At 35.1% G+C, this 25,709-nt stretch overlaps 1 protein-coding gene across 4 annotated transcripts in view; it reads left to right on the top strand.

The window, feature by feature from the left end:
• Nucleotides 1–25,709, top strand: part of LOC105146134 (uncharacterized) — a 131,988-nt gene that overhangs the window by 39,076 nt on the left and 67,203 nt on the right. For 3 of the 4 annotated variants that reach the window (XM_011056205.2, XM_011056204.2, XM_011056203.2), the window contains one exon: nt 2,931–3,060. In XM_011056205.2, the coding sequence (XP_011054507.1) occupies nt 2,962–3,060 (99 nt within the window). In that variant the 5' untranslated portion in view covers nt 2,931–2,961. Of the gene's footprint in view, nt 1–2,930; nt 3,061–16,802; nt 18,998–25,709 lie in introns of those variants that run through there. The other variant, XM_011056200.2, reaches the window with a different exon arrangement.

Below are 25,709 nucleotides of genomic sequence, written 5' to 3'. Positions count from 1 at the left end.
TAGAACAGTGCGCTCTACAAATTTATTACTTCTGCGTTTTATATTTTTGTAACAACTTATTGTAATAACGATATTACGAAGAAACAGCGATGTACAAATGAATCTTTCTAAAATTTATTAAATATTTCATTGCGCTTGCACACAAGGTGTGATAATAAAATTTTAAAAGTCTTTACAAATTTATTGTACAACATTATACATTAATATGCTTCAATATTGAGATTTCTCTTGCACGTCTTATTATTTTATTCCCAATTACGTAAATGGGGAGCGATAGTTAGGTAGATATATCACGAGTTAAATGATATATACGTTACGATCATCTGATATTATATCAGAAGAGGAAATTACTATCAAGCCGTTTAGCGTTTACACAGTTTCGGAATAAAAAATATGGATCGCAAAGTGTCGCGAGTATAACATTTCCTACGCTTGTTTCGATGAAGGCAAGAAAGTTTGCCTCGTCCGGCAAGCAGACGCGTCGCCACGCATTTTTCGTTCTTGCTGTGCGTGTTCCGCTCTCTATCGCGATGTAAACCTTGCAAGGACACCTCGTCCAGTGCACCGTAAACCCGTTCCTCTCTTACCCCCGTCATCTCCTCTTCCCTGCCGCAATTAGCAGCGCAGTTTCGCGTTACTTCGGTGGAATGCAACGCTATTCCGCCCTGACCGCGAAACGATTACATCGCACCTGCGTGGCATGGCGTGTTTATGTCAAACCGTCCGGCGATGCGGCATTCAGCTCGGGCACGCATTCGCGGGTTGTTCTGTTCTATCTAAAAGTGACCCACGACAGATCGTTGCTACTTTCCCACACGACGTTACCACGAGAACTTGAAGCATCAACCCTCTCGCAAGCTGCCATGCGACAACGGAACGATTAAAAATGAGAGTTCCGCTGTAATGAATGATTTCTTTTTTAGACTCGATTTCTTATACGTGTTTCTAAAGAATTATCGATTCCATCAGAAATTCTTTGTTAAAATGTAATTATCATAAACATCCGACATCATATTCGTGAAACTTTGCGTTCCTACGACGAGAATGTTTCTGTAAACTTCAAGCTTCAAATCCCCTTCACGTTGTAGGAAGTGTATTTTACGATAGAAGGTCTTATTGATATCGGTTAATCGAATCGGTTAATCGGAACAGCGACTGGCTAATCACAGAACTATGCCGCTGAGTTAAGATCTTGCTAGCTACTGAAGGTCCCTCGACAGGAGACAGTGGAAACAAACGGTTGCATTGCTGCAGCGTGACGTGATATCGAGATAATTAACAGTCGCGCGTGTGCATTTACCCGGAATGGTGTCTAATGAGAATCGAATTAATGGAATCGATACGGTCCACCTACAATTATTCTGACGGGAGGACCATTCTGTGCGCAAGTGCGTGTCGCAATCGGGGATGCGTTTTATCGAAAGAAGTGCAAAAAAGGGGAGGACGCGGAGCAATGAGTTGATTTCTCTCGAGACAATCGGACGATTAAATTAATTTTCATTACCGGTAATGGCGTCGTGTGCACTTGACCGCGATGCACAATCGTGACAAATTAATCTAATGTCTCGTTAGCACTGTCTGTAATTACGGTTTAATTCTTGATATTTAACGCGACTGTTATTTTTAATCCCGGATTGCACGCCATTTTACCTTAACTCATTTTGTATATATTTGCATCGCGTTCAGTAAAAAATAATATATGTATTATCTCAAAATACATCTCATTTCACTGCAGTGATTAATAATAGCAAAATATTATTTCTATATAAATTATGTTGTATCTGCTTTTTGTTATATTCGCGCATATTATTAATCATTTAAAAATTATATTCAAGGAATTAAAATTTAACTTTTTAATATTTTATTGTACATTCAAGGAATTATGAAACACTTTAATTTATTTTTTCAAATGTGCCGTCCAGTAATAATTCTTATTGTTTAATTTATTTATTATTCCCTTTACATATAACATTGCACAATTAGGTCTGTGTTAAATTTAACTACTTATTACTTCAATAGATAGCATCTATATTAAATCTAATTAATTCCATATTAGTAAGATATGTTTTAGCAAACTCAAGTAAGACGATCACACAAACCTACGCCCCAGGGTTAACTAATTACAACGAAGCAGAATTCTACGTTTCAATTTGCGGCACGAGTATATCCAATTATACGAGTTAATGAAAAGGAATTGTGACAAAGCGACATTTACGCCCGCGTCGCTCGCATTTCTACGTTTCACAGTTTCGCGGTCCTATTAATGGGAATTTCGGGCCAAGGCTCGTTCAACACTACTACTAAATGTTTCGTCAACATTTCTGCGCCATCGCAACTGGTAACCGCAAGTTACCCTCGAGCGAACAAAGCTATATTACGTAGACGGTACATATTTGTCGATGACATACTTGCACATAGCGCAAAGTGAAGGCGACGTATGGCAGTAATGTAGAATAATACGAGAGAATATTTAATTCCTAAATTCTCATAATTTCTACAATTTTTTTTCTTAATTACTATTTAGATGTACATTTATATTTAGTACGTATTTATCGTATCGATGTACTCTGTTAAAGAAACAAATTTTCAAAATGCTATTGGACTTCTCCTTTTTATAAAATAAATTCAATTTCGGTAAAAGCGTCGCGTTTGCCAACGAGCTAGTATTATTTTACCGAATTTCTCGCAGTTTTAATTTCAAATTTGTTATGGCAATATTTGACGATTGCATTTGATTTTAAACGTGTATTAATTAAATTGCACAAGTTATAGAGAGGATTTTAGATATAGAGATTTTAGATATAGAGGATTTTCTGTAGATGAGAAATCATCTTTATTTGAGATTTGGAAATAACGTAATAGATATTTCGATACTTGAAACGGAAATACTTTGAAAGGAAATCTGACGGAAATCCAAATTTTCTGTGCAGGAAAAACGATTCAACGGACAGTCGGCTCGTCATGGAGCGATACGAGGAAGAAGCTGAGGACAGCGACAACGAGACAGATCCTGAACAGCTTCTGAACGAGTGGCTAGGCGAGTTGGACAGCCTGACTGTGGTGAGTTTATATTTCTCTTCACGGTTTCTTCGTTAGCTATTTTACGGTCAGGAATCCACAAACAACCGCCGTTGTACTAATAGCGTGTAGGCAGCTAAACGTTCCTGGAAGCAATCATAAATATTTCAAATATCTAAAAAGAATTAAAAAAAAAAAATTTTATTTTTCCATAAACGATTCGTACAATAATAATAGGAGTCGAGACACGGACTCCCCATAGCAGTAATATTTATTCATCGTAAACAGCATATGCATTGTTAAATACACCCTATATGGAAACAATTGTAAACACAGACGGCATCTGGCAATTAATTATATGTAGCGTATATACCCCTAAGAGTTACTCGAAATTACATGTTACGGCAATTAATCGTAAACGACATATACAACGACTAAATTGCCTTGAAACAATTATAAACAACACGATCTTGGATTGCGATGATTTATTATAATTCTTATTATTTATTAGTGATATGTAGTTCACGACAAGGAGAATATATTACGCCGGATTTAAATTAAGGAATTTTTAAGCGTTAAATAAAGCACGTCTTTAATTAAACGTCTCGATGTGAGATGATGTGTGAGGAGACCGAAGTAGAATCGCTGTCAGGCAAGAAATTTCGATCTGATTAGTTTGAAAGACGAGGCGATCCAATGAAGAGGCAGCTGACTAACTGCCTCTCTTGAGTACGCGCTTCTCAATTGGTGTCAATTGGCGCGTGGTCTAAATAATTCGCTAGTAACTCGCACGAGAAGTAGCTGACGCGAGTTTACTTCCTTGAAAAGCATGTTCACATGTTCCGCGAGTCTGTGTTTCTACATTTGAGATTAGTAGTCAACCAAACTGTGCGAAATATGCCGACAGTTACAATTTTACGTAACAAAATGCACGTGAAATTTATTATCAATAAATCATATCACATAAATCAAATGAATATATCAATATGAATTTTCTGAATAAATTTCAACGAAGTCGTTTGGTTATATAATTGCTTATAACATACTTATTTATTACCACATTTCAATAATATTTCAGTAATACATTCGCGCTCAAAAATATTTTATAGATATCCGAATTTCAGGTTTTCAAATGAAAGGGTTTTCAATTAAGGGAAAACTCATAAGTTAAAAGTCATATATTTCATCTTTTCCTGACAAAATAAACTTCATATATCTCGAATATTTAAAGAACAACTATTATTCTGTTGTAATACCGGCTCACAAGGAAGGACTGAAATGTTCCCTACAAATTACTTTCGGACACTAATGTACGTATCTTTCTAGCTCGCGATCTTCGCGATTTACGCAATAACGATTACGCGAACGCGACAGAATTGTCGGCAATTGACGTGCTCGAGTGACTGCGACGCGAACTTTGTCCAGCGAGTAAACCAATGTTCGTTCTTGCTTGAGTGCTTTTAGCACTTCCTGCCTAGAGGCTCGTGGCCTGTCTCGTAGTTGTTTCTAATTTCATTAAATCGCGGATAATTGCTTTCTTGACTGATCCTCTGTTATGTTGTTAGTTGTATTAGCGACTTTCAGCGCGCTTGCAAGCATGATTTTACCGAACATTCCGCGGCGTGCGATCTGCGAAACATCGTTACGAAGTTCGAGGACTCTCTTTGTCATTAGTTACGAGCGAAAAAGTTCGTACATTTACTTCGTAAAAATTCTCCCGCTGGGTTTGTCGGAGTAATAGAGAAATTTTTAGATTAATCCGCAAAAATGAGCGACAAGTTGTTCCACATCTTTTTTTAGCGGCGCTTTTTCTATTATTTGCCGTAACGAGATTTTCAGGAACTTGGAAGAAATCTTTGTCACATTATTTTGTTTTAAAAACTTTAATATCATCAACTTGTACAATGGATTCGTTTTTCCTTGGCGTTTCTCGAGATACCTGTTGAGTATCTTCTATTTTGCATACAGACGAGTTTATATAGGTCTTCTCGAGCGTAGCTTGTATTTTCAAGACTACAACTCCATTTCACGAAGTTGTAGGAAATTAAATTGGAAGAACGCCATGTGCGCTGGATTTGTTAGATGGCGATGTTCCAATTAATATTTTATTAGATGATCTATTCTTTTCATTTTAAATTTGGATCTATAGTCAGGTTTAATGATTCTCTTTTCAAGATCAACGGCCTTTAAGTTTAATTTAACGTGATTTAAAAATAATTTCCTCGTATGAATTATCTCTTAAATTTTTCCACAACATCCGCAATTTCTGATGAACCGGGATGTGTATAAATCTTAATTAAAACTGCGGTTGATCCGATTGCAAACGCGACACCTCGTCCTCGAGGAGTAAAAGTATTCGCTGAAAGTAAAACCGTGACGAGTATAACCTTGAACCTTACTAGTCGACGATACGACAAATGGACACTCGAGAATCGAGTCTAGTCAGTGAAAGATGGATGAGTGGAAGTACGCGAGCACATCCACTTGCACTTGGCCGTTTCGCGGCGAAGGTTCGGCGAATCGATAGTCGAGCAATTGAGTGTCATTGCCCCGCCATCATACGATATTTACCTCACAGAGGGCAGATAGCTAAAATTGCGATAATTGGACAAATATTATATATAGTGAATGACTAATTGAAAAGATAATTATTAGCAGATAATTCCTTTTAAATTTTAAAACGTACAAAAAGAAGAACATAGAGAAACCACCGCACAAGTTATAGTTTGTGATATTTAATTATTATTACATTAATTAAAACATTAAACGTTTCGGCCACAATCTGGCTATCTTCAGTAATTCAATAATATTCTTAAAATGCAGAGTTACATCTAGTTGACATTAAATTCAACCGTCGTGTGTTGTAATTATATAAATGTGTTTTTTATGTGAAGATGCTTCATACAATAATGTTCTACATTTTTCGTGATATGACAATTGGCGTTGTAACATAGAAAAGAACACGTTTATATAATTACAATACACGGTTGAATTTAATGTCAACTAGATGTAACTGCGTTTTAAGAATATTATTGAATTACTGAAGATGGCCAGATTGTGGCCGAAACGTTTAATGTTTTTTAATTAATGTAATAATAATTAAATATTACAAACTATAACTTGTGCGGTGATTTCTTGTGCTCTTCTTTTTAAAATTATAACCACGTTCGTTTTTATGACGTTCCTTTTAAATTTCATCAAATGTTTCATCTTTGTATTTGCCTCTACCATTCCTCTACAGATTCTTTGAAATTTCAATCGAATCATTTATGTATAAAATGCGAAAAATTTGTAATAGAAAAAAATAATTCAAGTGATAGTATAGAAAGGCGACTTACCTGGTATTTCCGCAATTTGTTAGCTGAACTTTGTCATCGTGATCACATGATCGTCGAATACTCATTTCGATGAGTAATACCGTTTGTAGCATTAAGAGTTTTTATTTATATAACGAGATATGAAATTTTTATAGATCTTACTCGTGTAAAACACGTAATGTTTCACGAGATTGCGTCGCATCGGGAACAGTAAACAAGCAATCGCTCGTCCCTGGGCTTTCTCTTTGCCCTGTTGCTCTCTTCTTATTTCACTTTTATTTCGAGATCGCTCTATGGGATGTAACGGAAGAAGCGGGAGAGGAAGAAAGAGAAGAGGAGAGGAAGAGAAAGAGGAAGAGAGCTTTTGCTTGCACTTGCACTTGGCGATGCATCGGAGGTCGGTCAAGGCGCCTGTACAGATCGATAACCTGGCAACGCGGAACGGATAACGTTGCAACTGTGGTCGCTGACCCCTACGTGGTCACAGAATATTCGAGAGAGCGTTGGAACAGAACCCTGGAACATCTCGAGAAATATTATTAGTTAGAATCAAGTTACCATAATTTTCGTCTTACACTAAGGAGAACGTCTCCTAAAGTATCTCTAAAGAGAAGCAGGATTAAGCCTCGAAAAATTTCGAATTAAAAATATAAAGCGCAGCACTATATGTCCTTACAATAAATTTTTAATATGTGATAAAAAATTAAAAATGTCAGTAAATGAGCGGAAAAAGAGTAAACGACGTATATGATTGTTTTCTACCTATCTTCCAATAAAAACGGGAAGTTCGGGTTGAATTAACTATTAAACTATGCGCATTTAAATCGAATGGGATACGCTAGACGGAAGGATAAAGCTCATAAAATACGGAATATCTATCTTTTATGATCTTCGCTTCACGGAAATAATATTTTTTCGTTATTTTTTTTCACATATTCCATGAATTATTCGCGATGATTAGGGCGTTACGGTGTTGAGCTTTATCGTGCACATTGCCTGGCCGTTCCATCGACGAAACGCGTGTCGGGATATGATTCGCGTATCGGGGACGTAACGCAACGCGAGCACCGAGGTGTCCAATTTGCAGTCACATTCCGCTCGGGGATCAGAGCATTTTACGCGAGGCGTTACAAATGAAATTATCACGCTTCGCTAAATTGCGCAATAGTTTCTCCTACTTTAATTGCGTAATAATTTCGCCTATTTTAAATTTAACACAGTTTAATTTGGCAGTAATTTGGCGACGATTAAAAAATAATGCGATTTGTGTAGGATTTTTGTTTTATGATGTTTATTTATGAGATGATTATGAGATTTAATTTTATGATGTTTTAATTGTAACGTACAATTACCTTTGTACGACTAGTTTATGGAGAGTGTGAAGTTTTAGATTTATTAGGTCATTTCTTTTTTGTTTTACGGATAAAGTTTTTTTACGACAATGAAAATTCTTATTGTTAATTTCATTTTTAATTTGTCAAAGAGGTTTTCTTTATTACACTTTGGTCAGCAATTTGTATGAATGTCTGAAATTATTTATTGAAGAATTGGGTGTGTAGAATTTTTCGGTATGCATCAAATCATTTTTAAAAATCTTTGATGATTGTGTAATTATCTCTTACGTCATGTAGCTATTATCAAAAATGATTATCTTGGGAACTGTGCTATCTTTGTTCCATACGTTACCGACAACAGGCAGTTTCTTGTTGCGATACTGGTAATGCAGGTTTCAGCCTTAACATGTTTCTCTTTGTCTCTCTTCATAGTTACACGATTGGAACACGTGTGGAGCTGATATCTTCATCAGAAAAGAAGTGTTGTTCATTAGGAAAGAATTCTTGATTACGCAGGGATGACTTATCCTCACAGTCATTTGAATTTATAATTAGTGACTTGTGGATCCGACTTGAATATGCGGATATTTGTATACCAAATATGCTCATATTCAGGCACTTTTATGAACAATAAATATTTCAGAAGATACTTAATTTAAGAATAATGTGTAAAATAGAAATAAGAACTACATTCTGTATTATATACATTTTTTAAATAGATCGAATAGGATAGCGAAAACTAAGGCTTTATATAATACATATATTTTTTAATTAACAAAAGAAATTTTGATCTAGTTAAAAAATAGGCAATAGATATTCTGGTGGAGATAAATCTGATGGAGAAATCCTATAAATATTCTTTATAAAGTGAAAAAACGTGTGGAAGCAATTAATTTTTTTAACGTATATTAACCGGGAATACGTGAAAAATATAATACATCTATTTTTATTCGAAACTCGAATTTCATCAGAAACCCACAAAGTTTACAGTACGATTGCTCTTCATTCTCACTGATTTGATTGATTCTCGCAATCCCGCGGCAGCCATTCCAAACTTGTAATTATCGAATTCACAGTACGACATGACGAGCTACATCCCATTACAGAGACTGATAAGGCTCAAGAGGCTAAATCGTTCATTATATCATTTGATCATTCGCATAATGAGGGCAAATCAGAGCGAGCCTCGCGGCGAAATAGACAAATGGTTAAGAGCTTCCGGTGGCTATTAACATGCGGGCTTCGTAGTATCCGCATCCGCGCCGAGACTTCGTGGCCATCCTTAATCGTGACTGGAGCCAAGGGAGCCAAGGGAGTCTTTGTTCCATAATATTACTGTATCCGGTATGATACTTATTTATTATTCTTTTGTTGATAGAGGGAAACTATATATAATTCGAGCGGACGTTGCATGACTTTGGAATATCTAGTTTAGAATATGGAGAATATTTTTATTAATTGTTATGATGGATCTTTTAATTAAATTCTGCTCTCGATAATCTTGTAATATGTCAGCGTATAAATAGTTATTCCATTGTGCAATGAATATTTAGATCATATAATTTTCCAGTCACGTTTTCTTCTCAATTAATCGCAGAGGAATTAGACTTTGAGTCTTTAATAATTGCCTGTTTATAAAACGAAGGAGGTATAAGCACGTGAAAGATTATCCTTTTAAGAAGATAAAGGTTAATTATCGGTTTATCAATTGGGGATGTGTATTACGTAGTGTATGAGTGACTCACGAGATTATCGTCAATTTTAAATCGTGCAGATCTATCAGCGATGACCCTTGGCCGCAATCATACCTTTCGAGAAGCGTAAAACATCGTGTGGAGAAGAAAATTAGGTGGCCTCTTGATCTTACTCTCAAGACTTCATCATACGATAACCAATAGACTTCGAGTAACGTTCTTCGGTAAAATAAAGTAGCATTTATCGAGCCATTAAATTAGCGAAAGAAGATTAGAGAAAAATGTTCTCAATTTCCAGATCCGTTTACGCACGGTAGATCGTACTTTAGTGTCTTTATTAAAGATTCACGAATTATGCCCACAATGAGTGACTAAAGGCGAATGACGAGCTTGTAAAATATTTTTTCTTTCTCCTTTCAACTGTCTTAACGAAGAATAGTATTATTTTATGTTGAATCATAATATATTCAGAGCATAAATTTAGTTAAAAAAATAAACCAGTATTTTTTTACAATACTAACAATACTGTGTAATCATATTACGTATATAACAGAATTTTGTTAAACAAACGTTAATTAATAATTAACAGGTAATATTTAGGCCGGTATTCATAATCAGTTCTTATATTTAAGATCTGTGAAGTTAATATGTCATTCTATTGATATATATATATTAGGTAATTTAAAAAGTATCTGCGGTTTTTTGTTCAATTTTTGAATGAAAAAACCGCGGATACTTTTTAAATGATCCAATATATAATATATATATATATATAAAGAAAACTACAATACTAATAGCACTTTTCATAATTCTATAGTTTTTTCTAAAGAAGAGTTCCTCATTTTTTATAATAAAAAAATCAAAATTAAAACATACGAAATTAACATATCATATTTTCAATTTTGTTGGCACAGATTCTTTTAAGTGTCGTTTTAAAATGTCATAAAGCAATCACAAAGCCGTATTAGCATCTTAAAACTAGAAGTCAAGTAACTTGACTTGCGATTTTGAATATAATTGACTATGAATACCAGCCTAAGACTTGAACCGTAACCGTACCTTTCACTTTCTTTAGATACATTTTTGAAAATAAAGTTTCTATATACTATATAATCAAATTAAATAAAAATTTAAATATATATATTAGGTGTTGGAATTAATTCGTAGCGTTTTTAATGAAAGAATGTTATTTATTTCACATGAGCATTAAAAAATACATTAATGAAAGTACTTCCCATCACTTGTAAAACGCTACGAATTAATTCCAACACCTAATAGAAAGAGGCGTGAAAACATTAGCTCTCTCGACTGCCAAGTGTAGTTATAATAAAGTTCCCTGTTGAACGTGTTTCCTCTGCTGAAAAATTATGAATGACAACAGCCCGTTTCGTTTGTTCCGAGATGTAGTGCACCCCACTCGCGCTTTTCTTCTAGCCTGTTGAGTAAACTAGCTCGCACTCTTCAGGTAGCCTGAAGAGAGCGGGAAATACGAGAGAGAATTGCTCAGGTAGCGCTGCACGTGCCTAAGGGCAGCTGTGCAGTTTGGCTCGACCTTCTTCTTGCTCGTCCATCCTCGAACACCGTGTGCCGTAAAGCGATCCTCATTTCCGTGTCTCCTCTTCAGGGCTTCTGTTTTCGTCGGTTTCTCTCTTGGGGTCAGATGAACCGTTATCAACGCGCTTGCAAAATAAGAAGAAAAGCGAGCACTGAGAAAAATGCGGAAAAAAAAACGTTTCATATCGCATATTTTCATGCACGGTGACGATAAATGCCTAGAAAAGCAAAAATTTCACCTTCATAAAGCTTTATTTAGAAAAAAATAATAGATAAAATTTAGAGTAAAATGAATTAAAATATATACAAAAATATTAGTTATTCTCTCAATGTGTTTTTTTTTTAACTACTAAGAAATCAATTTATACAAAATAGAATTGAAATGTTAGTTTAAAAAATTACTGCAGTATTGAAAATATTGTGAGATTAAGAATTATTAATAATAATTATATATATATTTTGATTTATGACATCGTGATATGATCTGTATTATATCTCATCAATAATGTGATAAAAGGACTGTCAGTGTTATATAATTATATATATAATTGTAGTACTGAAATTATATATATAATTTTCTTATTCTCTTTCCTTTTCTTAAATGAAGGTAAGCGGTTGAAATATAAAAATTGATGGTAGCTTCAGCCACGCGTCCTGTTTGCCATCTGTTGCGCTGGTCTCTAATCTTGTCAAATAAATCTGATGCGACGTGAGATATTATCTTTGACACAGCATTTTCCGTGCAGACGAATACATTTAATTTCTGCACTCCCCATCCAGTAATTCTACGTATTATAACGCAAGCATATTCCTCTATTGAAAAGCTTTGTGCCTTTTATAAAAGCGAAGAATTTTTACAATATTATCGAATTGCTTGGAAAGATAAAAAAAGATAATATTTCATTTGAAATTAAAAATTCATTTAAAAATATTTCATTGCTATATCATTATTATTGTTACATATCATACTATTAATAATTAACATTACTGATGTAGAGAATCGAATTTAGCATTCTCTAATTAATTGCTTGCTATGATTAATATAATTCACAATCATGACAAGACAATATATAATAACGTGAAATAAAAAATATTTTATTCTCGACTACTTTTTAGACGAATTGTCTTAAGAATCACACAAGATATATATATATATAATGTCGTTATAATAATCAAAATAGAGGAAATACATCCGTCTGGCCAGTCTTTAGCTTCGCGTTCTCAACACCTCGACAGCTTGAGCTTCATCCTGGCGCATATATCCATCGTCTATGGGTTGCAGCTGCCTCGTAGTAGCAGCACGTGTTCCTCTTTTCGGGGCAGGTGGTTGGCGTCGTTAAGCAATCGCCTCCCCCTCGACGAAGACCGAGATTTGAACGGTGTGTAGCCCGTCGGCGAGCGAACGGAGAGGTTGACGGGAATAAGAATAAAAAGATCAAGAAAGAAGGACAGGCCTGGCAGGCACGAGGCTCGTGACTATAAACGGGTACTTTTGCCAGAGAATATGAGCAGAGTATTATCTGAGGAAGGGCAGAGAATTATTGCACCTTTTGCCTTTCGTGTGATAATCAATAATACGTATTACTTAAATGTGAATTTTTTCTTGAAAACATGCCACGAGGACGGTAAAATATCGAATACGAAAAATGGTTACTTCGAATTTTTTTCTAAGGGAGAAGATCGAATATGAATTTATCAATTTATCTTTATTTTATAAATTCATATTCATTCTATACTTTGCTGATTCATCGTTAATTATTAAACGCTGTAGATGATGGGAGTGCAGTAAGAATGGAAAATAAAACGATTTTTTCGGATAAAATATACTTTATTACAAAATATAAAAATTGAGATGTAATGATTCAACATTTATATTGATAGAATGCACATAGAATTTTCTATATGAAGAGATATTTAATATTTCTTATAAGTTATCTTATTATTTATCTTATTATTTGGCAGTATAAAAAATACATGAAATATTTATTCTCTTTTTTTTTTCTGTTTATGACAAACAAATTTTATTATTGATAATTTTTTCCATATAACGTTCTAGTAAAGCAAAAAAGTGTTACCAGGTGTTCCTAGAATTGATGTCTGTTTATAGTGAACAATCCGCGTGATATCGTTAAGCAGACAATTGCTGAAAAAGAGCATAATGAGAGGATAATGCGGCCCGGGTCACGAAAGAGAGACGGTGAAGGTGTCCGTTCGTCTGCGGATGCCCACTGCAGGAGAACCGCGATCAGGTGAAGTAAACGAGGGGAAAGAGGGTGAAACGACCGGCAGGTGGTGTCGAGAGGTGCGCTGCTGATATACGCGCGCGTCATGACCGGTTCCAAGATCGGAGTGGATCTTTGCCATGCGGTTTACCGCCGCTTAATAAGCTGCTGCAAGAAGGACCTACTGTCCGCCCTAACTGTATACGTGTATACGATAAATCTCGTTTAGCGCAACGCGCGACGTTACATACGAATTGCGCGATTGTTGAGATCTGCGACGCGATCGAGCAGGTGGTAGTCGACTCCTCGGGGCTCATGATTTTCTGCGTAATAAACGAAGGTTACATCAAGGGTACGGGCCTTTTGCGTTTTACACTTCGATTTAGAAAGGATTTTACTTAAAACAGAAAAGCAGAAAATATAAAAATATTTAATATAATAAAATATAATAATGTAATATAATGATAAAAAAGTATAATAATATTACTTAAAACGGAAAATATAAAAATTAAGAATACGTAATGATCGATATGATTTATACTAATGTATGTAAAATACATGTAGAATTTTCTATATGAAGAAATATTTAATTTTTATAAGTTACGTTTATTTCTACTGACATCAAGAATATATAAAATGTTTTTCAATTTCTTCACTTTCTTCTCTTTTTTTGCTAACATTTTCTTGAGTCTCATAGTTTGATCCACCGAGCAAGAAACGCAAAATTACGATTACAGATATATCAGTTGATCTAAAAATAGATTTTAAGACAATGTACTTTTAATTTTTTTAAAGAAAGATTACATAGCAAAATGTGTCGGAAGAAACGTGTGTTTCGAGACTAAAATCGAATCTTCAAAATCGTTTTATTAGCGATATATCGTTAGCAATTGTCTCTTCATAATTCGAACAAAGTTGATGATTAAATAACAAGATTACGTCATATTACTTCATGTATTTTGTTATCAAATTTATATTGTGCACATTTTAAAAAGTACAATCTTTATGTTTTTATTTAGTCTTATTCAATCATTTTGAATTTAGTTAAAACGCTTTCTTAGAGCAGAAAGACAATTAGAAGATGCGATAAATTTCAATTTTATACGAGTGTTTAAATACGTGTTATCGGCAACTCGATCGAATCTAATGACGTAAGAGCTACATTCATGCGGGTTGGATAAGGGTGGACCTCCATATGACTGGGCATCCCTTGGAAGGCTCTGTTAGAAAAAAAACGAGCACGAGCTGCAAGATGCGGGGGTGAGTTTTCCATCTTTCTTTTTCTCTCGATTCTCTTTTTTTCTTTTTTTTTTCTTTCGGTAAATCAGATGCAGCCTCTCCTCTTACCTCTCCCGAACGTGGAGCGCAACAGTTGGCGAGGAGGAAACATCTGTCGGTCGCAGCGCATGCGTATCCTTCAGGTAAAAACCTGAAGGGATTCAGGGATTCTCAAATTTTCGGAAATTGAACTCACGAATATTGGATCGTACAAAAAAAATAAAGAATAGATTGCTTTTAACATAAAAATATTGAACATACGATACACTTATGTTAGGACAGAAAGGAAAGAGAGAAGTTAGGTACAATTTATTATAATTAATTCAAGGTAAATTGGGAAAAATTTATATTATAAATATACAAAGGCATTTTTATTAAACTCTGTTGAGTCTGAAGATTAGAAAAGTAAAACTACAATATAGTGAAGTACGCGATATGTATAACATTTCGAAAGGGGAAAATTAAGCTGCTTGTGGTGTTTTATTAGAATTCCCTTCGTCTATATCTAGCGATGTAACTTTAGAAACGACACGCGCAAGAATTAGGACCAACCTAGCATAACGGAGATGGTTGAAACGCGTAGTGTTTGTCATCGTAAAACGATCTCGAGAACGGTGTATACCGTTTCATATTCGTCGAATCACAACGACATTAGAAATCTTTTAAGATATCTATTTCTGTCAGTTAATGTCTTATATTAAAAAGGATACAGAAGAGCAATAAACTACAGACGATACGTTTCTGTTTAATATTTGAAAAATATTTTGTAACAATTAAAACTACAAAATGTTATTTTTTTCTTGTTACATTAATTCGGTTTTGACATAAAATTCGCGCTTCTTCTATCGTTTGCAATGTGTGAAAATATTTCAAATCTAAGTATTGTGTTCCAATTACATACATCATTAAAATTAAATTTCCTCGCATTTATACAACCTTATAATTTACATAATTGACCATCTTGACCAATTGACACCTATCGGAGAATTTCGTCCCGAACTTCTTGACATCTGCGAGACACGTATGTTGAAAAGTTAGTTCGACAAGTACCGGTTGAGAAAGTTCAGACTAACTTATGCCGCGTCATTTATTTAGCCATCTTGAGGGCCTTGCATGACTCACGTCGAAATTACATATCCATTTTCGCAGGCGAAGGGTGCCGTGAAACACCCTTCATTATGCACATCGGCCGCGCTATACGTACCTATAATTGCACGATAATATCGATTCTAATGTAAATGCACCATTCACCTGAGTTTTCTGTTAGTCATAAATGCGGTAGGTACTCAACTCGATGAAGGCCAGTTACATTATCAAATGATTCTCGTAATTTGTTGTTTCTTTGTCACCCAACTAAAGTTGAAATTAATTTCTTTTGTAAAAAGAGAAATATTAATGGGTGAAAAAATATTATTCCTATTTTGAATTACTTGTTATTCTTTGCTAAGAACTATTATAATAGTTAAGACTTGAATATAATATTCTTTTGCAGAAAATTATTTAAACAAAATGATATCAAAATATTATTGAGAATTTTCAAGGATTAGTCTATTAAAGGATTAGGATGTTCGTAATTTTTATTATTCCATAGATTGAAATGATAATGAACATAATTTTTAAAAATTAAATTTTTGAACTTAACAACTTTTTATGTTTTTATTTAGCCGTGTGTGAATTTTTGCAGTTGGATATGTATACGTGTATCAATGCCATTAGGCTAGATAATCATGTGACTTCCACAGGAAATGTTCAGAACTCGTGATCAAACGCAGAAACCAAGAAAATGACACGTCTTCTTCACGACAAAACGAGTTAGGCCGAGCAAACCGCAATATATTCATACGAAAAGAACCTTCAAACCGTAGGATTACGTGCGAAGTTCTGCGAACTTATATAAGTAGACAGGTGTATTTTTGTCTCCCTTTGAATTCGCGGTTATTCCTCGGCAATTTAATCAATCGACAGATTTTTCTCGTTTTCGTGACACGTCATTTTTATTACAAAAGCGGATAATATTATAATCAGATTCCAATTTTGATCTTTAAAATGTATTTTTATCAGCGTAATCAAGACCTTTTAGTATAACATTATTTTTGTATTTTTCTGTACGATAATTTCAACATTTAATTCTTGTCACGTACATTATTATATCTATAGTATCATCTATAACATATTTTATTCCCGGAAAGCCGGATATGCGCTATTATTATAATTTCTATCCCAAGGCTTATATGCTGTTATATAAAAATATATTTCACTACATAATAGAGAAGGCAGATGTGCCGATAGGTATCGAGTTCCTTCAGCTGGTTTCTCTCGTTCTGCTAGATATCAAAGTCCTTAATATTCCAAGCAAAACTTTCGATTTGGAAATTCGATAAGAGAGAGGGGGGGGGGGGGAGAGGAAGAAGAGAGAGAGAGAGAGAATGCATAGGTCGCTTCGATAGTTCAAACTATTATTCTTGCACATAATGAGTCCTTCGAGGTTCACTTATTTACAAGTGAGACTCATGAGAAAGTTATGCAACGATCAAGAATCTTATGGGAAATAGGATACTATTAATCTCCATGCTTAATGAGATTACGGAATTTCTTGTTCGCAAATATACGAACGAAAAAGATATTTTTTAAAATAACAACACGGATGCTTTTCTTTAAAACCTTATATTTCTTTAAAACTTTTAGAATAATTATTATGTAATTTTAATCTTACATTATTGTATGAAATGCAAGGAAATTGGTTTCATCTTTCTAAGATGAAAAAAAACATAAGTATTATATAAAATACACAACTTTTTCTAATGTTTTGTATAAAAACACAATCAGTAGACTGTTTTTTTAATACAATTAATTTTATTTAATTAGTTAGATCAGTAATGAAGAACTAATAACTGATCAGTACCGTATATATCTATATAGTTCCGATGTTAGAAAAAAAAATCTAGAAGACTATCGAGATTCTCGATAAATCTCTTTGCACTTTATCGGAAATATCGTTGCTATGCGAGGACGAAGCACCGGGCTGGTTCGAAAATCTGGATATGATTTTGAGAAACACTGCGTATCTGTGCCGAGCGCCACGCGACCGGGTCGTCCGGTCGGGCCGGGTGCCGGGTGTTGTTGAAATCTACGTGGTGGGGTTCCTTCGACGAGCTTACGACTGGAGTCTTGTGCCTTCAGTCGACTCTCGGCTCTCACTGCGACTCGAGTTGGCTGAGATTCCGTTAATTGAGTATCGAGCAGCCCGAAAACGCGCCTGGATGCTTCAGGTGCGGGGCCATTCGCATTGAGTGAAAAAAATCAAGTACAGCAATAACAACGTGAGAAGAAGCAGAAGAAAAGGAGGTTTTCCTGCAGTTACGTCACACTTTTAACGAGGAAGTAAACCGCGTCTAATAAATCTCATAGAAGACAAAATTACTTAGAAGAGACTTATCGAGAAGAAGTGAAGGGACTCGAGGAAGTGGTGGGGAAGGAAGTGTTCTGCTGCAAGTTCTCGAGTAGTGAGATCGGGACTTGGCGCGAGTCGACAATCTCGAACCGACAGCGACTGACCAATAGTTTACTTCAAGCCGATTCAGGTCGATCGCCTTATTGATTTTGGAGCTCACTGTGTATTGCACGGTTAATTAATAACATCGGTGGTTGCAAAATCGGAAAAGAGAGAAAGATCCGAAGGGAGACACCGAAAGCCGAGCGAAAGGATCAGAACGGATAATCGAAGCAAGGGAGACCAGGTTCGATTAATCAGGTTCGCAGAAGGTGCGGTCGGGGCCGGAAGGGTTAAATAGATGCAGGAATCTGCAGACGGCATCGAACTCCGCCAAGAAAACACATCGGATATCTACGCTCGAAGAAACTCACGTGAACGTGCCCGAAGGACGTTTTCTTGATCGAACAGATTGTGCTCGTGAATTCCGGTTGTTTTTATAACTTTGAAGAAAATAGAAAAATTTTTTCCACAAAAAATCTGTGGCGAGAAAACATCGATTTAACTCGTTGGAAGTTTTTACCTGATTAGTCACCGCTATATCAACAGCAGAAAATCATTGAGATAGATATTCGCGAGTGCTCGAAAAATTAAGTATCTGTTTATCTAATGGTTGACAAGTCTCGCAGCATCGGGATTGATTAATAATTACTTTCCCTGTATAAAGACTCGAAGGATCTTGAATTTTACGGTTCTCGATAACCTTAGAGAATATTTACAGTGATTTAAGAAATAATATATTCGCAAATGGTTGATTATATTTAAGACATTAGTGTTTGCAATTTTCACGATCGAGAGATCTCGGTCTAGGACTCGTGTGATAGTTTGAACACATTTCGTCTCGCTTGAATGACTGTCGAGATCTAACAAGGTTTCGGTAACTTAATCGGAACGACGCGACTTTACGAATATGTTGTGCGGCACATTTAGGAAGAGGAGCAGGCACTCAGGAGACGAGTATCGGTTGGTTAGATCAAACACCATGCCGAGAATAGTATCGGGATCGAGGGACATCAGCATGGCATCTGTGCGGAGAACGAAGTCAACGAGGACCGCTCGACCCTTATTGATCAAGAACCTACTACATACGGTAAGATAAGGAATAGATAAAATGCCGAAGGAACAGATAAAATAAAAATATTGGGATCGTCTGTTATATGAAAATTCCTAGGGAAAATATCTGTCATGTCGTGGAACTTCTCATAAAAATAAAATGATCTTGTTATACGGAAAATTCTACGAAAATTCTTACGATCCTTGTTCGCAAATTTTTTGGAAAAATGAGATAGTTATATTTTATGATCGTTGTGTAAAAAAATTTAACAAATGTTACGTTACAAAATTAGATTGAATTATTTGTGGAAAAACAAAATAATTTGTATAAATTTCATTTCGAAAATTTTTCATTTAATGCATTCGAATTTAAATGCTACGTGAAACAAGATTTTTTTTTTTTAATTTATAACCGCACGATGGCTGTCGTTTTCTTATTTTACATTTGCTTTATGTGATGGTACAAAAATCGTATCATTTAATATTTATACGCCGAATAACACGAAAATCGATAACATAAATACATGTTCGGCTTGTTACTCGTCGAGTTAAGAACATCGCGACGCATAGACCAGCCAACCGATTGATCCTCAAAGGATTCGGACCGTCTCGAATCTACATACATGAATACGAATGCGTCATGCAGTTTGCATATGTATGCCGGCTACGGCGTCGCCGTATTCGTATGCATGCATTTGTCCGTATAATTTACGATGCTACATAACTTTAACTTGGACGCATTGTCGTACGCCAGGGGTGCATCTTAGCCGATTAATTAGCGATTCCGCATCTTTTTTTTTTTTTTTTTTTTTTGGATAATGATAAAGCTCGTAACAATAGCATGAAGATAAGATTTAACGCTTGTTTCGCCGTGATACAAGAACTGCAATTAGATATGCGACCGTTTTTAGTCGATTATTTATTCTTTTTCTTATTGCAAGATCTGATAAAAATTCACTTATTTTGAATTTAAATGAGCGGAGATCGCTGCGCGTCGATCTTTCTGATATCGATACGTTCGATCTGTCCGACGATCTCACGTTTTCTCTCGTTCTTTTCGTTTTTCCCGAAAGCATCGCTTTACTCCTTTTTCGGTCTAAATCCGGCAACGGTGAAGCGCCTCGGCGCCGCCACCTCGGATTCTCCGGTGGTGCCTGCCTGGACCGAAAGGCAGAGACCGACTCTCGAGGTTTGCCTTATAAGGTGTTCCGCGGGATGCCCAGCGTCCATTAGAAATCCTTTTGTCGGATCCGATCTCTTTTTCCGGCGGATTCTGTCCAAGAGCTATATAAGCTCCCACCGGGGATTCATTTCTTCGAAATTATTCGCTTGTCGGAAGAAGGTGTGTGTCAATTTTCGAGAAGGACTGGGTCGATCCTTTAAACACCAAACGTGAAAGAATGAAGTGTAATATTCGCTTGTGAACTATAATAAAATTAATATAGCGAGAGATATCTTAATTTTGGAAATTTCTCTTCCGTAAATATTTGTTTGTCTTTGAAATCTGATATAAAATTTTATTCTCAGATCAAAAATAGATTAGGATATTGCGAGGAGAGTTTGTAAAAGTTTATTTAATCGAAGCCAATTCCATTAATAAGATTATAGAGTATAGTAGCCGTAAAATCTACAGAAAAATTAATTGCGATCGATATTATAAGTAAACACGGTAATTCGATGTCGTTCACTTCTATTAGCTGTGTAACCTCTTTACCAGCCGCTGATTGGCCGTTATCCATAGACGGGTTTTTTTTCCTCGGGTAGAGAGAATTTTAATGTATAACCGGTGAGAATGAGTTCATGAATATGCACATAAATATGGAGAACGGAGTGCCTTTTTGCGGGATTTTTGAATAACGCGAAAAAATGTTCGTCGCACCGTTTGCGCCAGACCGAGCGCGCCTTCCTTGTAGAAGGAAAAAATTTTGTCCGCGATCAAGGATGTCGTGGAATCCGCAGGAATTTGGCAGGTTCCAAATCGGCAAAATTTGTTGAAGTCGGCAGGTAAGCAATATTCAGAATGTATAGGAATGTATGTCTATTTAATCCTGATATTACACGTGAAAAAAACATAGTAAATATTAATTTGCTTGTTTAGATTTAATCACAATATGACAATGCCAGATACAACGTGGTAATATCTGATAAGTACAACTATTGTTTTTCATCGATATTATTTATATATACAGTGATTCGAGTTCTAATTTTATCATCGGAAGATACGGCAGTCTTTACCTTTATCTCCATAAATTCTGAACGAAAAAAAAGTATTTTACTACATAATTTTTTATATTTCATTTTATTGGTATTTTCTTCGCTATATTCTATTTTTATTAAATTCAGCATCGCACTCAATTCTAAATTGTGTAATTCACGTCAATACCAGTATTTCTGATTACAATAAGAAAAAAAACCGACAAACAGCTGCCAATTACTTTTTGTCAAGTATAATTTTGCTTTCTCAGAGGGAAATATCATAAAATAGCGCAGTTTACATCCTCTTCGCGAAACCAGGTCGCCTGCGAAGTTGTAATCGGTGAAACCGAGCCTTTAGACGAATCACAAAATTTCTAAAAATATTCGCATAAAGACAATAGCTTCGCTTCGAGATTCCGAGGAAACAAGGAGACGGAACAAGGAGAGAAAGAATTGGAGAGAACTGTAGAGAGAAGTGTGCGCTTTTTTCGCCACTGCAATTTGTGTACCTCCGCCGCCCTTTGTTCGCGTGTCTTTTTTTTTCGAACCATTCCTCCTTCTGCTCTTTCTCTCTCATCTCTTTCTCTTCTTCATCCTCCCGCGTCGCCGCGAGATCCTCCTCCGTTATTCCCTTCGTCTCTTTGCATCGCGAGATATCCCGGCGCATTCCTTCGTATCGTGCAGCAGCGATTTAGGCCCCCCAGTCAATGGCCCTTAGGTCCCTGTTAGGACTCGCTCGGCAAGCTACGTATGAAACGTTAGTTAAAGTTTATTTATGTATATCAGATAAGAACGCGCTACTTTATTACACTATCAAGAAAAAAATGATAAAACTGTTTTTGTATCGTTTATCAAGCTCGTTACAATTCTCAGGGTTGCCACAGATCTGGAAAACCGAGAAAACCGGGAAAAATCAAGGAAATTGAAATTGGTCATGGAAACCAGGAAAAGTCAGGAAAAAATGTAAAAAAGTCTGCAATTTCGAAATTTGCTCACAATTTCCTGAAACTGCTCCTATTCCCAATAATTGTTATAATTTTTTAAATATTATATCTTGACTTTATAGTCAAATATGTTCAAAACTTGTGCACTCTGAACAATTTTAATAAAATAATTAAAATTTATATTTTATTCAATATTTTTATTTGATTCCCCTTTTTTGACATAACTGCATTCTTTTTTTTCCAAAACTAATTTATTTTTCGTGGCTTGAATTTGCACTCAAAATTGTATTATGTTACTAAAAGCTTTTTTTGCGTTGTTTTTAATAATGTAGATTAGTTTAAACTTTCTGAGGATGGCTTAAAAATATAAATACAATAAAGGAGCATATAGCCGCAACTAAAGATTTTTTTTAGAGATAAATAATATATTCTGAATTAATACGTTAACGTATAATATTGTATACGTTTCGGTCAAAATTTGATCATCATGAATACAGAACGTTAGTGTTCAGTAGATATCTTGTCTCTTGTGTTGGCCAAACAACGTTTTATTAATATTATACTTCAACAATTATATTCCAAGACGAAATTATTATATGAGGACCAAATATTAATTTGCAATGAACAAGATTGTAACATCGAAGCAATGTGTGATATACGTAGAAGGCATCCATTGTTGATCTAATTGTAATATCAACGTTCTGTATTGATATCAATACATTCTATATTGTATATTAATATAGACTAGCTTTTCTACAATCCGTGAGTCTAAATGTTAAAATTTACATATTTTATATTACTCATGGAAAATTTTCTATTTTCATCAGGAAAACCTGGAAAAGTCAGAGAATTTAAAAATTCATTTTCTGTGGCAACTCTGAATTCTTCTTTCTTAGATTGAAATATCTCTTCCTTATTGTTAGAATTAAAAGATACCGAGAACCTCTCTCGTTATGCATTTCTTTAAAATTTACAAAAAATAGACGGTGCCTTAAAAGACTTCGCATTGCCAGTAGAGGGTTAATGAAATTTTATAATCAAAAGTCTTCTCGAAATATATGTGATTAGAAATCCTTAGATTCTTATTGAAAATCAAGATAATCAAAATAATAATCCAAAAAGAAAATTGAAGAAATATCATTTTTAAGTGTATCTTATAAAAATTATATATACAATAAAAATAAATTGTAAAAAGCATCCTGTATACTGTTCGTTATGCAATTCGTTTTTAATGAGCTTTTTTTTACCTTCCGGTTGTTGTAGCTGTTTCCGATTAAAATCATACTGCACTCATACGAGACATTTCCTCCGAATTGCGCAATTAGTTCTGCATCTAGTATGCTAATTTTGTTATAATTATACCCGACGGCGGTACGTTTCAACAAAAACGTTGTTACTATATTATTAATCCGAGAGCGATCGTCAGATGTAATTTACATCCCGATCGACGGTTCGATTTACTTTCGTTCGTTTTCATTGCAATTAATTTGATAATTTTACTCAATAATTTCCGCTTTCCAGCTAATCAGGCCAGCTATCCAAATAACCATCAGGATATCATCCACCGCCACGGTACAGAACGAAAAGGATAATTCATCACACTTGCTATATAACGAGTTGCATATCGATTTATAGATGAAGTGCAAAATATGCAGTTGATACGACTGAAAAATCACATATTTCTCGAAGTGAAACTAAATAGATAACTCGATAATGAATAAATTCTACACTCTTATTATCTGCCGTTATTAATTAATGTTTAATAAAGAATTTAATAAAATGCACCTATCTACAATAAACATACATTTTACTACGCATAGCGAGTTTTTGTTCTATTTTTCTAATTAAGCTACATACAAATTACACCTATAGACTTAAAAATTTACGAGATGAAGTTATAAATGTTATCGCTGTACAGTCTCTTATTATTTTTATATTATTATTTAATCGTAATTTTGCCATAATTCCAGTCTCTCTCTCTCTCTCTCTCTCTCTCTCTCTCTGTTGTATTTATCTATTTTATTACTATCGCTATTAAGTTGCCATCGATTTTTCTGGAAACTAGACGATCGCGAATTATTCTTGGCGACGCGGTACGACGTGACGGGCGGCTGGCGTGTACGTTATTAACTCTAATTAGCGATTATTAGAAGACATTCCACAGAGAGACGGCGCCGCAAATTGAAGGCGGCGCAAACCGGTGTGAACGACAGAACAACGGGGGCATGGGACGAAAGGGGATATAACAGCCTGATTAAAACAAATCGTCGACCGGCAGAAATGAAATTGCTAGTCGGCCAATGCGCCGAGATAAGCGCTCTTTTGAACCAATTTTGCTCCGTACGAAACATTGCGAAAAGGGTAATTTATTGCAATCCTTATTTACGTTTCGACACGCCTCTAGAAGCTTGAGAAAAGCAGAAAATCATTTTAAAAAGTACTTTTTTCTTTAAGCAGAAAGAAATAGTCGGAAAATGTTAAAACCCGACAAATTTGAGATAATAAAAAAATGTAGCAAACTAAAAAAAATCTGTTAATTGCAATGAGATAATTTTAATTTTATTATTTAATTTTATCGTAAAATAAAAGGATTAAAAATTATAGAAATCTCTCATTCTTCAAGTGGACGCACGGAAAATTTGCATCAATGTGACGTACGAATGAATTGATTTTATCGCGAAGGACCCAGACGAGAAAACGAGTACGGAGTCATCGCACTGATGAAATACGGCGCGTTCCTCACGGAATATGAGATGCTTTCGCGCGTTATTGAACGTACGATACAACGGAATAATCGTCGATGGTGCAACGAATTGCATAAGCTTCTTATGGAATATGGCCTGATTAATTGTAGATTCCGAGTAACATAAATATATAGTACAATGTATGTCTCTTGTTTCTGATTGCACCGATAGCTTTGATTAGCTAATCGCTCTTTCTAGATCACGAGTTCAGTTGTGAACAGAGTTAATCGAACATTAACTGTCGTTGATGCCATAATTTATTTTAATTTTATGATCTGCCCATTGCATGACGTTCTATTTATTATTTACAGGATTCTTAAAATTTTTATCTTAAAATATTAAACAATATTGAATAATTTAAGATCCAGGATTGATATTAAATAATTTAAGATTATAGATTGATTAATTTTCGAAAGAATTATTCTGAAGGTGAAAAAAACGATAATATTTTGATATATTTATTCGTTTTAACGAAATGCGTGTATGTATGAGGTGGTCAAAAAATGGAGCACACATAATACAAAACACGTGCGAGCGAGCATATATTCGAGATACCGTCGACCTCTTACATTTTCCAAAACAACAGCATCTACATAACACTACACGTTTTAACATTTCATGTAAATGCAGCGTCGAATGTGGGATAAGAATGGAAGGAAGAGGCCCGGTACACGAAAGTCTCGAATTCTTTCGCGAGCGTGGGAGCTAACGAGACGATTCGTGGCCCAAGGCCCCAGATAGATGAGAATGGAAACAATATGTCGGAAGAGAAGGCCCATCCGCGCGATCCCCGTCTTTCTTTCTTTCTTTCGAGTTTACGGGATTTCGAAACACTTATAATGCATATCTTCGGTTCGAACTTGAT

Source organism: Acromyrmex echinatior, chromosome 13 (assembly GCF_024713525.1).
Source record: "Acromyrmex echinatior isolate Ae372 chromosome 13, ASM2471352v2, whole genome shotgun sequence".
NCBI classification, from domain to species: domain Eukaryota; kingdom Metazoa; phylum Arthropoda; class Insecta; order Hymenoptera; family Formicidae; genus Acromyrmex; species Acromyrmex echinatior.
This window is presented reverse-complemented; position numbering and strand designations above follow the sequence as displayed.